Here is a 15,269-nt window from a genome sequence, read left to right on the forward strand (position 1 = left end):
CCCAGCTCCCCGGGCCCGCGCGGGAGGCGCGGGGCGGGGGTCTGCGCTCCTCCCCGGGGCGGGGCCCGCCCGGGCTCCCGCGCCTGGCACGCGCGCGGGGCGGCAGAGTCTGCGGCGCGGCGGGCAGCGGGCGCGATGTATCTCCGCAGGGCGGTCTCCAAGACGCTGGCGCTGCCTCTGAGGGCGCCCCCCGGCCCCGCGCCGCTCCGGAAGGACGGTGAGTGTCACACCGGCCCGGGCGTCCAAGCCTGAAGAGGGCAGGCGCTTTGCGCGCGCATTTCGCGGCGCCCCCGGTACCCGCCGACATCCAGTGGGCCCAAACCCGCCCGGGCTGCAGAAGCCTGGCATTGACGATGGGGGGGGGGCGGGGGGGGATGGAGGCAAGGCACGGGGAAGACGCCCCGAAGTTCTGGAAGACTTTGGAAGTAGGGGACCTTCCCAGAGCGGCTTCTGAATCCGGAGTAGGCTTCCTGGGTTCGAATCTTGATCTTGGGCAAGTGATTTAACCTCACTTTCCTCACTTCTAAAATGGGGACAACAACGGTTGTGAGTTTTAATGAGTTAATAGGTAGTTAAAAGCGCTTCTAAAAGTGCCTGGCTGACGTACGCATGCTTGCTCTTTTTGTTAGTATGGGGACCGGTGCGCTCTCCAGCTTCGTGAGGAAGCAGAGGAACGGTCGGGTAGATGGATACGCATCTGCGAGGCTCGCAGGGCGGGGGAGGGAGTGCGGGCTCAGGAAAAGTTGGGTAAATGCTCCCGAGTAAATAAACTCAAGGCTTGTCCGGGGCTCGGCAGCCTGAACCCCGCGAGCCTTCGAAGCGCTTTCCTTCGGGGCTGCAGACACCTGGAGCTCTCCAGCCGCCCGGCCCTGCCGCCGCAGTATCCGTCCCCTTTAGATTTGTGGATGCAGGGGAAGAGGGAGCGTCTTCAGAAATTTCCCCAAGAGGAAGCTGCAGTGCGAGCTGGAAGCTTCTTCACTAAAACTTGGCTCACACGAGAACGCCCGTTCTAGTGCCTGGAGCGCTGTAGGTGCCTACAAAGTGCAGGCGCGCGCGTCCTCCCCGCCCGCAGCCCGGGCCCCCCGCGGGCTCGGCGCCCGGCGCCCCGCTCTGCCCCCGCGGCTCCTCCGCACACCTCCGCCCGCTCCCCTCTCCTTTCCGCCCCGCCGGGGCCGGCGGCTTCGAGATAACGTCCGGGGAAGTTCTTACTTCTCCCGGCACCTCGCCTCACTTCCGAAGGCTTGTCAGGTAGTTTAGACCGGAGCGCGCGTTCCAGCCCAAGAAACATTTCCTGCGGAAAATTCCATGGGCCAGTTTCCAACAGCCCCCCCCCCCCACTTTGATTAGTCCCGAGCTGGTGATGATGGTGGTGGTGGTGGGAGGGAAGGAAGGTCTGTCCCGCTAGCTTTACTTTCCTCTTAAAGTACTGGTAGGAAGAAGTTGCATCCCAAGTAACAGAAATAAGGCATCTTTGTTTCCCTTGATCTATATACCAAGATACTGCGATTTTTTTTTCCACTGACGAAATAGAAGCCATCAATTTTAAACTTCTGAAGATAACGAGGCCGTTGTGACCGGGGGTGGGGTGGGGAGAGAGGCGTCCCCTGACCTTGGCCTTCTCGGCGGCGTTATCTCCCGCCCCGACCACAGTCATCAGACACAAACATACACCCCTCTTTTGTTAGCTGCGCGTTTCAAATAGTTTCCGCCTCAACCTGGGTAAGGGAAAAAGTAGGTTAAAAATTCTAAAGTGGTAGTTAGCAATACTGGTTGTAGCGGCACTGATCTTATTCTAATTTTCATCTAATTCCTTTTTTTTTTTGTAGCACTGATTTGTTTATGTATTTTAAGAACTATTATTGACTGGAAATTTGGCTTCAGTCATGGGCATTAATTAATCTTTTATTGGTACTTTCTGTTTTGTTGAAAAATAAAACTGTTTCCGTTTTTCGAAAGGTAAAATTTTAGCTGTGCCTCATCCAATTTTGTTCTCTGGCTTTTGCTTTTAAAAATGTAACTTTTTAAATGAGTAAATAATTTGGGTTTGTAAAAGGGCATTGGAAGGAACATAGAAAGGCAAAAGAGAAGTCATCTGTAATCCTACCACTCAATGAATACCACCATTTAAGTTTTAGTATATATACAATGTTCCAGACCTTTTCTTCCTCTTGCATTTTTTTTTCTTAGGCACATTGCTTGTAGGAACTGAGATAGTTTTGTATAGATTATTCCATTATAACTTTTCATTTAATATATTGTAGATATTTTCTCATGTATGTAAATATTCTTCTGCAAAACTTCTAATATCTCTTTCACATTGTATGGATATGCTCAAATTTAACTGGTTAATCTTTATTAAATGTTTATTTCACATTTCATTGCTCTTTTATTTTTTACATTTATTTTGAGAGAGAGAGAGCGAGCAAGCCAGTGAGGGCAGAGAGAAGGAGAGACAGAATCCCAAACAGGCTCCACACCATCAGCACAGAGCCCGATGCAGGGCTCAAACTCACAAACCATGAGATCATGACTTGAACTGAAATCAAGAGATGGATGCTTAATAGATGCTTAATAGACTGAGCCACCCAGGCGCCCTATTGCTCTTTTAAATAACTATCATAGTTGTATTTGTGTTTAAGTCTTTACTCAAATCTTTGATTTTCTTTTTTGCTTCCCATTTTAAATGATTTTTAATATATATTTTCAATTATTTATTTATTTTTTTTTTTATGTAATCTCTGCACCCAGCATAGGGCTCGAATTCACCACCCTGAGATCAAGAGTTGCATGCTCTTCCAACTGAACCAGCCATGCGTCCCTAATCTTTTTAGTATGTCTGTCTGGTTGTCAACTATAGAAGCTACATATCCCCTACTTAATAACAGATGTTTGTTTAAACCAACAAAAGCCCCACTATAAGTCAAAAGCCATAACCTCTTATGATAGCCTCTTTTTAGGTACATTTGTGTGGAAAAAATATTTTTTTTCCATTTATATCTAAACTAAAAATACGCATACGAAATCTTACCAATATTGCTACTACAAAAGTTTATAATCAATGTCTTAAGACTTGCCCTCTGCAAATCAAAACTTCTTACTAGTCCTCACACCCATACTCTGTGTCAGGCCACTTCTAATTACTTTAGGCCACTTCCAATTACTTTGCACTTTCCCAGTCACAGAACTCTCCTGCTTTGGCACACCGTGCTATGCCTTCTGCCTCCAGTGCAATTTTCTCTTCCCTTATTTACCTGACAATCTCCTCTACTTTCCTTCAAAGCCCAGGCCATGTCTCTTCAATTGTGATAGCTGCCTTGAGCCACCTAGCTGAGGTTTTTCACTGAGTGTTCCTATGCTGTGGTTGCAACTTCTACTTACATCTGTTCTAGCAGTTGTCATATTGTGTCGCAGTTATTTGTCGGCATTTATTTGTCTGTACATTTGTTCCCTCCTTCTACACTGTGAGCTGCTTGAGGCCAGAGACCTTGTATAGCTTGTTCACAGTTATATCCTTAACAATGCTAACAAAGCCAAACACATAGGAGGTACTCAACTGTACTTGTTGAATGAATACATGTCTCTACTTTTTTACCTTTAAAGAATTTGAGCTATATGAACTTTAAGCTCTTTCTAGCTTTGAGTCTATTACAAACATTAAAAAGCTTTTTAAATGTGTTTTAGGTGTTTAGGGGCACCTGGGTGGCTTAGTCGGTTAAGCGTCTGACTTTCACTTAGGTCATGATCTCGCGGTTCGTGGGTTCGAGCCCCGCATCGGGCTCTGTGTTGCCAGCTCGGAGCCTGGAGCTTGTTTCAGAGTCTGTGACTCCCTCTCTCTCTGACCCTCCCCTGCTCACGCTGTCTCTCTCTCTCTCCTAGAAATAAATAAAACATTAAAAAAAAACTTTTTAAATGTTTATTTCTTTTTGAGAGAGACAGAGTGTGAGCAGGGGACAGGCAGAGAAAGATGGAGACACAGAATCCGAAGACAGGCTCCAGGCTCTGAGCTCTCAGCACAGACCCCGATGTGGGGCTCAAATTCACAGACTGCAAGATCATGACCTGACTGGAAGTTGGACAGTTAACCAACTGAGCCACTCAGGCGCCCCTATTGTAAACATTTTAGTTCTAGAGCATATGACATATACAAGTTTTAGTACTACCGAGTAAATATTTTTAAACAAAATAATACAGTACTTTTATCTATTTCTGTTAATTTGTACAGAATTGTAGTTCTGTTTCAAACATGACCTTTTGGCAACATTTGTCTTAAAAAGCTTCTATCTGCCCATCTTTAAAGGCTTTGTGTTGGAAAAATAAAGATTTTTTTCCCCACCTATACATTTGTATTACAGATTCATAGAAATGTGTTGGATTTCAACATGTTTTATTTAACATGTCAATTTTATGTACAAATATATTTAATTCACTTTTTCCGAAAAATGATCTTTTCCAATGAATCCTGTGTTAGAGTATATACAGCAGATGAATTTCTTTTTCTTTCTTTTTTTTTTTTTAAATGTTTTATTTATTTCTAGGAGAGAGAGAGAGACAGCATGAGCAGGGGAGAGTCAGAGAGAGAGGGAGTCACAGAATCCGAAACAGGCTTCAGGCTCCGGGCTCCGAGCTGGCAGTCAGTACGGAGCCCGACGTGGGGCTCGAACCCACGAACTGCGAGATCATGACCTAAGCGAAAGTCAGACGCTTAACCAAGCCACCCAGGCGCCCCTACAGCAGATGAATTTCTTTTGCATCTTGTTTGACTGTTAAAATTGTTCAGTGCCTTTGTCACTTCTCCTTACCCACACCTGCACTCCTTCCAAGAAAAGCACGATGCTAAGCATAAAGCTGACAGGTTTCATAAGTACTTAATCAAATTAGATTGGGAAAATGTCAAATGGAATTATTACCCTACCTTGTAATACTGTATTCCCTTAAGCTAAAATCACTTGATGTTAGTAGATTCTAAGGTCACTGAAAAGGAAGATTTTTTTAAAGATACAATTATTTTAAACAGTTTTGCTTAACTGGTGGAGCTAACTGTGTTTAAACTTGTTTTCCTAGCATCTCTTCGCTTGATGTCATCTAACAAATTGCCTGGATCATCTGGATCAAATATGATCTATTATCTGGTTGTCGGTGTCACAGTCAGTGCTGGTGGATATTATGTAAGTATTTAAATAACCAAAATATTCAGGAATTCATGTATTTTACAACCTGTGGTAAAATTCAAAGCGTTGTCAAGTTCAGGATACAGAATTAATTAAATATACATACAAGATTATTAAGATTTTTTTAAAGTATAAAATCACCATTTCTTAATACTGCCAAGTATAGGTGACTTTCAGTACAAATGATGTTATTATAAATACTAATAATAAGAAATGATATTTGAGTGTTTACATATGACAGACTCAAGGCTCATTTAGTAATTAGTGATTCTGTAAGGTAGGTACTATTGTTAACATTTAACAAAAACTGGTTTGAAAGATTAACTTAAAAAAATAAAGTATTTTTTAGAACATTTTAGGTTCACAGGAAAATGAACAGAAAGTACAAAGTTCTCATACTTTCTTCCAGCCCTCTCCCCATCAACAATCTCACATTAATGTGGTACCTTCATTACAACTGCTGAGTCAATATCAAAACATTATTATTAACTAAAGTGTTTTGTGTACATTAGGGTTCTCTCTGGTATTCTATATTCTATGGACTTGGACAAATGTATCATGATATGTATCTACCACTATAGTATCATACAGAGTAGTTTCACTGCCCTAAACATTCCCTGTGTTCACCTGTTCATCCTTTCCTGCCCCAATCTTTTTTACTGTCTCCATAGTTTTTATTAGTTTTATATAACTTTATACATTTTCATTATTTTTAAAAATATATTTATTCATACATTTTTTAGTAAATTTGTTTTACATTTATTTATTTTTGAGAGGCAGAGAAAGAGAAGTGTGAGCAGGGGAGGGGCCGAGAGAGAGGAAGATGCAGAATCTGAAGCAGGCTCCAGGCTCTGAACGGTCAGCACAGACCCCCAATGTGGGGCTCGAACCTAAGAACCTTGAGATCATGACCTGATCATCCAAGTGTCCCATATTCATACATTTTTTAAAAATTCCAGGGGCGCCTGGGTGGCTTAGTCAGTTAAGCATCTGACTTCGGTTCAGGTCATGATCTTACGGTTCGTGGGTTTGAGCCCAGCGATGGGCTCTGTGCTGACAGCTAGCTCAGTGTGGAGCCTGTTTCAGATTCTGTATCTCCCTCTCTCTGACCCTCCCCTGTTCATGCCCTCTCTCTCTCTCTCTCTCTCTCTCGGAAATAAATAAAACATAAAAAAATTTTTTTTTAATTCCAGGTGGTGGTGCCTGGGTGGCTCAGTCAGTTAAGCATCTGATTCTTGATTTCAGTTCAGGTCAGGATCTCACGGTTTGTGAGCTTCAGCCCTGTGTTAGGCTCCACACTGATGTTTTGGAGTCTGCTTGAGATTCTCTCTCTCTCTCTCTCTCTTTCTCTCTCTCAATAACTAAATGAACTTATTCTAATCTTCAGAATTTTGAGAGCCTCAAGAAACCAGGAAACTTACAAACATGTCACTTATTATATTATTGTCCTCTGCTGATCTCTCAGCTTTCACTCAGACCCAGATTCCTTTCCTTCCACTGTCTCTACTGCTGAATGTTGAATTCACTGCCCAGGGCTACTATCATTGGATGTAGGCCACTGGAGAAACAAAGATTGAACTAGGCCATGTGATTATGTGAGAAGCTGGAAGATGGAATTTCATTTGGAGCTCACTCTACCCATGGTTATATTTATTAGTGCCAGACGCGAACCTCTCCAGTCCACTAAATCTTTCCTTGCAAAAGCAGTCTTAACACTGGAAGGTTATAAGCAGACTGTTCCTGCAAGCCCAGTCTGGCCTTGTTCTCTTACAATGGGAGAGGAAGTTGGACAAGGTGATGATCTCCAACTCTCTTTCCACTTCAAACAATATGTGTTTGTTTTTTTTAATAATTAAAACAATTTTATTTATTTATTTTTGGGAGAGCATAAGTTGGGGTGGTGTACAGAGGGAGGGACAGAGAATCCAAAGTGGGCTCTGCACTGACAGACTGATAGCATGCGGGGCTCCACCTCAGGAGCTGCGAGATTACAACCTGAGCTGAAGTGGACACTCAACTGACTGAGCCACCCAGGCGCCCCCTTTTTAATAGCTTAAAATTTTTTTTTAAGTTTATTTAGAGAATGTGAGGGAGTGTGAGCACGAGTGGGGGAGGGGCAGAGAGTTTCCCAAGCAGGCTTCACACTGTCAGCACAGAGCTCCATGCAGGGCTTGAACTCATGAACTGTTAGATCATGACCTGAGCCGAAGTCAGGAGTTGGACATTTAACCGACTGAGCCACCCACCCAGGTGCCCCAAGAATATGTGTTTTTACTCTGGAATATTGGAAGCCTTACCTCCCAAGAATCTTAGGCTGTTGTCAGGAGGAAATACAGAATGTGAGGCACTTGAAAACGTGTATGCAGGTCCCCCCTTCCCTTTTTTGTCCTGTACTAAAACAACTTCTATGTTAGATTGATCTGAATTGAATCCAAAGTTGCTCTGTAGCTAGTTTTTTATTTCCAAGTAAAATCTCTTATTACGAGGGCCACTTGGAATCTGAGAGAGGCCCCAGTCACTTCAGGTTTTTGAGGGTCTGAGGTATTTGTGGGATATTTTAAGTGCTTACATTTAATATATAATATCATTTGGAAATAACTTCCAAAGTCTAGATTTGAGGCTTTCCAAAGGCCTTTTCCAATAGGCCTTTCTTCTACTCTGTGTTTCACTGTGTTAGATTTGGAAAAGCTAGATTCATACGTGAGTGTGAATCATTCTCATATCATCATCTCTTTGATTCAGCCTAAACTAGTCTTTTTTCTTTTTTTTCTTGTGTTTTAGGCTAATGTTCCCTGGGATGTTGCTGCTGGTCATTTCAGGGATGTGAACTTCTGCACAGGCTCAGCTTTAGGGTACTGAGAACTGAGAATGAAGGGTGCTGACTCAGCATAGTGGTTTTATAAGTGGTCAGGAGCTCCCACTCTACTAGGAAAGTATTCCCTGCTTTTAATTGGAAATGGTGACCAGCATTCCTGCTGACTGTTTGCTCTGCTGGTTTCAAACCCAGATGATTCCAGTTTGAACTCACCAAACTCTATGGGGCTTGTTAGGGCCATTTTGGTATCATTTCCTTCTTGAGTTATAGATTTTCCATTTTTTGTAGTCCAATTTTAAAATCCTGAAAATGGTGTGTAATTTGCAAAATACAATTAAAAAATTTTGTTTAATGTTTATTTTTGAGAGAGAGCGTGAGCAGGGGAGGGGCAGAAAGAGAGGGAGACACAGATTCTGAAGCAGGCTACAGGCTCTAAACTGTCAGCACAGAGCCTGACATGGGACTTGAACCCACGAACTGTGAGATCATGACCTGAGCCAAAGTCAGACGCTCAACTGAGTACAATTTTTAATAAGATGCTTGGTTTATGACTATTAAAAATTTAGAGAATACTATAAATAAATGTACAAATTTATAAATCTGTAGTCCTACCATTACGTGATAAATCACTACCTACACTTTTTAAAATTTGAGATAATATAAATAATATTATTTAACTAGTGAGATTTTCATCTTTAAAAAAATCATCGGCTAATATGAGAAAGGTCAGAGATGACTACTTGAATATGAAATGAATGAATATGCATGTTGTATCGATGATTAAGATACCTTTGTTCCTAATTCTTTTCCTCACATAACACGTTAGGTCATAGTGCTGCTTATAAGGAATAACCCTAGTTTATTTAAGGAAATTCATTAGGGTCTTCAAATATGCCATTTTGGAAGATTTTTAAAAAACTTTTTATTGGGAGATGATTGAGTTTCACATGCAGTTATAAGAGCAAACAGAGAGATCTAATATGGTCATTGCCTCATGTCCCCTGGTGATTAATATCTTTCTTTTCTTAATGTTTTATTTATTTCTGAGAGAGAGAGTGTGTGTGTGTGAGCAGGGGAGTTTCAGAGAGAGAAGGAGATACAGAATCTGAAACAGGCTCCAGGCTCTGAGCTAGCTGTCAGCACAGAGCCCAACATGGTGCTCAAACCCACGAACCGTGGGATCATGACCAGAACTGAAGTCAGATGCTTAACTGACTGAGCCACCCAGGCGCCCCAATTAGTATCTTTCATAGCTATAATACAATATCACAACCAGGAAGTGGACATTAATAATATCCATTGACTTTATTCAGATTTCACCACTTTTACATGCACGTGTATGTATGTATGTGTGGGTATTAACTTCTCGGCTGTTCTGTGACATGCGTAGATTCATGTATTCACCACCACGGTCAAGATATACAGGATCCCTTGTGTAGCACTTTCTTTTGCCCTCCCCTTCCTTCTTCCTGGCCCTGGCAACTACTAATCTGTTCTCTGTTTCTAGAACTTTTTTTTTTTATTGCTTTTATGCTTATTCACTTTTGATTTTTAAAAAAACTTTTTTTAACATTTATTCATTTTTGAGACAGAGCATGTGTGGCGAAGGGGCAGAGAGAGAGACACAGAATCACAAGCTGACTCCAGGCTCTGAGGTGACAGCACAAAGCCTGATGCGGGGCTCGAACCCACAGACTATGAGGTCATGACCTGAGCCGAAGTTGGTTGCTCAACCGACTGAGTTACTCAGGTGCCCCTTGTTTATTCACTTTTGAGGGACAGGCAGAGCATGAGCAGGAGTGGGGGGCAGAGAGAAAGGGAGACACAGAATCCAAAGCAGGCGCCAGGCTCTGAGCTGACAGCACAGAGCCTGACGCAGAGCTCAAACCCACAAACCACGAGATCATGACCTCAGCCAAGTCGGATACTTAACCTACTGAGCCACCCCATGTTTCTGTAACTTTTCATTTCAGGAATGTTACACTGAGACTGGCTTTTTTCCACTCAGCATAATTACCTAGAGATTCATCCAAGTTGTTATACCTGTATCTACAGTTCATTCCTCATTGTTGCTGAGTACCAGTTTGTTTAACCATTCAACTTGTAGGCCATCCAGACTGATTCTAGCTTTTGGCTATTACAAATAAAGCAACCATGAACATTTGTGTGCAGATTTTTGTGTGCACATAAGTTTCCATTTCTCTGGAATAAATGCTAGAGGATATTTATAAATGCCTCTCAGAATGTTTATTTTTTTCTTCTTTGTCTTTATTTTTCTATCTAGTGTATGTTTTCTGTTATATTTGACTCTTGTTGGAGCATTTGTTTTTTTCCTGTTTAAAGTATTCTACTTAATAACAAGTTTCCAAAAGGGAAACAAATTAACAGATGGTGTACATTGGTTTCTCTTCTTTGAATTATATATACTTTTGGGGGTGCTTGGGTGATTCCAGTTGGTTATGCGTCTGACTCTTGATTTTGACTCAGGCCATGATCTCATGGTTTGTGAGATTGAGCCCTGTGTCAGCTCTGTGCTGACAGGTCTGAACCTGCTTGAGACTCTCCCCTCTACCACTCATCCTCTCTCATTCTCTCTGTCTCAAAATAAACAAACATTTGAATTGCATATACCTTTGAACTTGGCATGATGAATCTTAGAATTCAAGAAATAAACTTCGGCACGCATTTACTTTCAGACTTACAGAACAGTCACATCAGAGCAAGCCAAACACACGGAACATATAACAAATCTGAAAGAAAAAACCAGAGCAGAGTTACATCCACTTCAAGGTAAAGTGAATTTATTATTTTTTCCCTTGAGGCACTGATTTCCATTATCTTAGTCTAGCAATGAACACTACTTGCTTGTGGTTTCTTTCCTAACTTGACAGAATGGCTCTGGACAGGAGTTCATTCGGAAAGGGAAAGCCCAACCAAAACCTAAAGAATACTGTTATACGTTTTGAATGAGTGCATTAGATAAATGAAAACGTTTTACATTTGTCCTGCTGACCAGTGGCTTTGAATTCTTTGTGTGGTAATATTACTTTCCCCCTACTCAGGCTTCCATTCATGCAAGCATAATTTTAGTATCTGTCTCTCTCAGCAACTTAACCTTTCATTTCCGTTATTATTTTTGTAAATCCTAAAACTAACTTTTGTTTCAGTTTTGTGTAAGGTCACCTGTGTATCTTTGCCTACAGCACACTTGACACTCGTACAATCAGTCATGTCTCTGAAGTCCCTCAGTCGACCTGGTTGATAAAAGGGCAACTACTAGAGAAGAAACTTGACATTTTCACTCTAATGTCTGTTTCTTGCCTTACACTTTTGCTCTAAATGCTTTTTTCCATCTCAATTATAATGCCATTGTTAATTACTATGATTGCTATTTAGGGACAGAACTAATAGCTGCTTATGAACCAATTTTAACCGTTTAGTCATGAAAACAGTAAGAAATGGAATATCATCCATCAATAAACATTATTGAATATAATCATGAGAAGGCTAGAAGGCTAATTGTAATAATAGAATACAGCATTTCCATAGCACTTTTGGTTTTAAACCTCTTTTCATGCACATTATTTTTATCAGTCCTTACAATAGCTCTGTGAGGTAGATATTATTGATATCCTCCTTTTACAGATGATAAAACTGAGGTTGAGAGAGGCTTAGTGAATGCTCAGTCACCCACTAGTAAGTTGGTTGCTTTCCCATGCTATTTCACATGACATGTTGGCTATTTATTTTCATGTTCTTTGTATGTAGATAAATAACATATGTAAATTACTTTTTAAAGTTTTTTTCTTAAATTTTTTAATGTTTTATTTATTTTTGAGAGAGAGAGAGACAGCACAAGTGGGGTAGAGTCAGAGAAAGAGAGAGGGAGACACAGAATCTGAAACAGGTTCCAGGCTCTGAGCTGTCAGCACAGAGCCCAGTGCGGGGCTTGAACCCACAAACCGCAAGATCATGACTTGAGCCGAAGTCAGACGCTTAACCGACTGAACCACCCAGGCGCCCCTACTTTTTTAAGTTTAACATGTTCAAAAGGGTTTATAAAAAAGCAGATCCCCATTTTCTCTTCCCAGAGATCTCCAATAATACCGGTTTCTTTGTATCTTCCTAGAGAGAATCTTGCAAATAAAAACTGTCTAGGTATACCTTACCCTCCTTTTGTCCTAAGACAAATAGTATCATACATCTACATTGCTCTTTTTTCACTTAACAATCTACCTTGAGGACCATTTCAAATCCGTGTATATAGATTTTTCTCATTTTTTAAACATGACTGCACAGCGTTCTACTGTATTCTCATGTTCTTTAAATTAATATTTTGCTTCATGGGCTAAATCTTAAAGGGGAAAAAGAGAACCATGTGGAAGCTGAGAGAGCAAGTTCAGAAGTCCCTGAAGTATCTCTTGTGGAAGTACTGGAGGTAGATGCAGAAGATACTCTGGATGCTCCAGCTGCAGCCACGAGAGAGGCCTCAGCCCATCCAGGTGATTTAGAGGACGCTCTGGTCGAGACCGAAACAGTTGGTGCTGAAGCTGGAACAGAGGTTACAAATGCAGCACCGGGCACAATGGCAGAAATCAGCACTGAAACACCCTCAGCGGTTCAGGATGCAGCTTTGGATGAAGCCAGTGCCATCAGTAATGATAAAGGGACAACAGAGAAGGAGCGCTCTGGTGAAACTGCTGAACTAGAAGAAGAGAGGCCTCCGACTGAGTCAGGACCCTCTGCTGGGGATGATTTACAGGAGGAAGCCACTGTTGGTTCTGAGACAGCTGTGGCTCAAGGCTAATCTCATGCCAAGTGACACTTCAGCAAAAAGAAGGCCATAGAGTGTCTGATAGGTGCTTTTGGAGTTTCAGTAATCTTAGTTTTAAAATAGGCTTCTTTTCTAGAAAACTTTGATGTGCCTTGAAGATTTTTGGCATCCACTGATAGATTTCATGATTGAGAAATTTGAGATTTTACATGTCTGAATAGTTTCCTACTGTCTGAGATCAGAGTATGACATTGCAGTAAACAGCTTAAAGAGTTCCATCTTTGGATTTAAGTTTTACATCATAGCAATTGAGCTACCTGCATTCACTTTAGTTTTGCTGTACATGTACCTTACTTTAATGTTTGTGATTCTAGATTCTTGAGTTTTGATTTGAACTCATTTAAATAAAGTTGCTAAATCCTTACTGCTTCTATTTTTATTTGCTAATATTTATATGTATAAATAATGTATAATATATAATATCAAAGACTATATATAATATAATAAATATATATTATAATATAGGTTCAAGATCAACATGCAAACATATAGCATCAAATGAACAATCAAAGAAAATATAACCTCTGGAGAACACTGCATATAACAATATGTATATCCATTCTCCCATCTATACTACATGGGGGACTGTGCCAAAGGTTTTCATTTCAGTTTATTTCAGTTCAAACAATGCTGTTTTATAGTTTTTAAAAGTTTATTTATTCTGAGAGACAGCTAACACACGCACACATGGGGTAGGGGCAGAGAGAGAGAAGGAAAGAATCCCAAGCAGGGCTTTGTACTGTCAGCACAGAGCCTGATTTGGGGCTCAGTCTCACAGACCATGAGATCATGACCTGAGCTGAAATCGAAAGTCAGATGCTTAACTGACTGAGTCACTCAGGTGCCCCAGTTCAGACTGTTTATTGAGGACTTCTACTTTGTGCCAGGAATTATTCATTCATTTATTTATTCATTCATGTATTCAACAAATACTAAATGAATACCTGTAACCTAACAGACAGTTTTAAGTGTTGAAGTTAAAAAAAATAAAAGAAAACTTCCTACCCTTCTAGCTTGTATTCTAGAATATGATCAAATAATAAAAAAGACACATAAGAAAACTATACAGTATGTTAGATACTGACAGGTGTTTAAAAAGAAGGTAGTGAAAGTGAAGGGATTATAATAAGTGTTTAGGGGTGGAAGTTGTAATTTTACTTTATTTTTGTTTATTTTAGAGTGAGTGGGGGAGGGGGAGAGAGAGAATCCCCAAGGGGCTTCTGCACTGTCAGCACAGAGCTCCATGTGGGGCTCAAACTCAGGAACTGTGAGATCATGACCTGATCTGAGACCAAGAGTCAACACTTAACTGACTACACCACCTAGGCGCCCCAGAAGTTGATAATTTTAGATGGGATGGCAAGAGATGGCCTTACTAAGAAGCTGTCTAGTGAGTAAAAACCTGAAGGATGTACAAGGGACCTGGTCATGAAGACATGGGGGGATAGGGGAAGAAGAGTCATTCCAGATGAGGGCACTGAGAAGTACAAAGGCTCTGAAGCATGACCATGCTAGAGAACTTGAAGGGTGCCTGGGAGGCTCAGTCAGTTAAGCATCCGACTTTGGCTCAGGTCACGATCTCCTGGTTTGGTGGGTTCGAGCCCCACACTGGGCTCTGTGCTGACAGCTAGCTCAGTGCCTGGAGCCTGTTTCAGATTCTGTATCTCCCTCTCTCTGATCCTCCCCTGCTCATGCTGTCTCTCTCTCTCTCTCTCAGAAATAAATTAAAAAAAAAAGAGAGAGAGAGAGAATTCAAGGAATTCTAAATTGGCCAAGTGGCTCAAGTGGAGTAGAAAAGAGGGAGAGTAGCTAGAGATGATTTCAGAAAGAGGATAAGGGTGATGCAGGGGTGACACACATCATGCCGGGTCTCGTAGGCTCTGAGATATTCCTTGGAGTAAGCTGGGGTGTTGTGGTGGATGTTGCTGACGCTCTGCCTAGATCCCTTACCTGGGTCAGTACATTTCCTCCAGATTCTGTGAGTGTTACACATGCCCCACCCTCACCCCAGGCAGCTCACAACCAGTGACTGACTGCCATAGTGCTACAAAAGGCGGGGCCAACTGTGGGACAGGTCATGCTCCAGAGCTCCCTGGGGGGCTGAGGTCGAAGCTGGTGTCTAGTCTATATTACATCTTTGTTTAGCTTTTCTCTCCAGGTCTCTCCTGCTTTCCTCCCTACTACTCTCCAATAGCACTCCTCTAATAGGTCAACTGCCCCCAAATTCCTGCTCTGTTTCAAGCTTTGTTTCTAGGTAATGCTACCTAAGATAATTGGATGTGGTCCTAGGAAGCAGACACTAAAAATCAGATTCTGGAATTGTGTCACTCTTCAACTAGATGGCAACAAGGACCTCATTGCGGTAGATGGAAGACTGCTAGTTCTGGAATTCCATAGTAATGTCATTGTGGAGATTTTCACCTGTGGTAAACTAGAGTGGAATATACAAGTA

General features: G+C 41.7%; 1 protein-coding gene across 1 annotated transcript; it reads left to right on the forward strand.

Moving 5' to 3' along the window:
• Positions 1–13,181, forward strand: LOC120243125 (mitochondria localized glutamic acid rich protein). The gene is made up of 4 exons (XM_039249160.1): positions 1–217; positions 5,062–5,165; positions 10,680–10,773; positions 12,345–13,181. Exons 1-4 carry the CDS (start codon positions 136–138, stop codon positions 12,788–12,790), a joined length of 726 nt encoding a protein of 241 aa, XP_039105091.1. The 5' UTR covers positions 1–135; the 3' UTR covers positions 12,791–13,181.
• The last annotated feature ends 2,088 nt before the right edge of the window (positions 13,182–15,269 follow it).

Source organism: Hyaena hyaena, unplaced genomic scaffold (genome assembly GCF_003009895.1).
Source record: "Hyaena hyaena isolate Hyena2069 unplaced genomic scaffold, ASM300989v1 scaffold_333, whole genome shotgun sequence".
Classification (NCBI taxonomy): domain Eukaryota; kingdom Metazoa; phylum Chordata; class Mammalia; order Carnivora; family Hyaenidae; genus Hyaena; species Hyaena hyaena.

What these genes read in the sequence shown, in the direction of transcription:
- LOC120243125 (XM_039249160.1), top strand. Translation starts at nt 136, where the DNA reads ATGTATCTCCGCAGGGCGGTCTCCAAGACGCTGGCGCTGCCTCTGAGG. An exon ending in CGCGCCGCTCCGGAAGGACG is followed by an intron (nt 218 to 5,061) that starts GTGAGTGTCACA and finishes TTGTTTTCCTAG; the next exon opens with CATCTCTTCGCTTGATGTCA. An exon ending in AGAGTTACATCCACTTCAAG is followed by an intron (nt 10,774 to 12,344) that starts GTAAAGTGAATT and finishes TAAATCTTAAAG; the next exon opens with GGGAAAAAGAGAACCATGTG.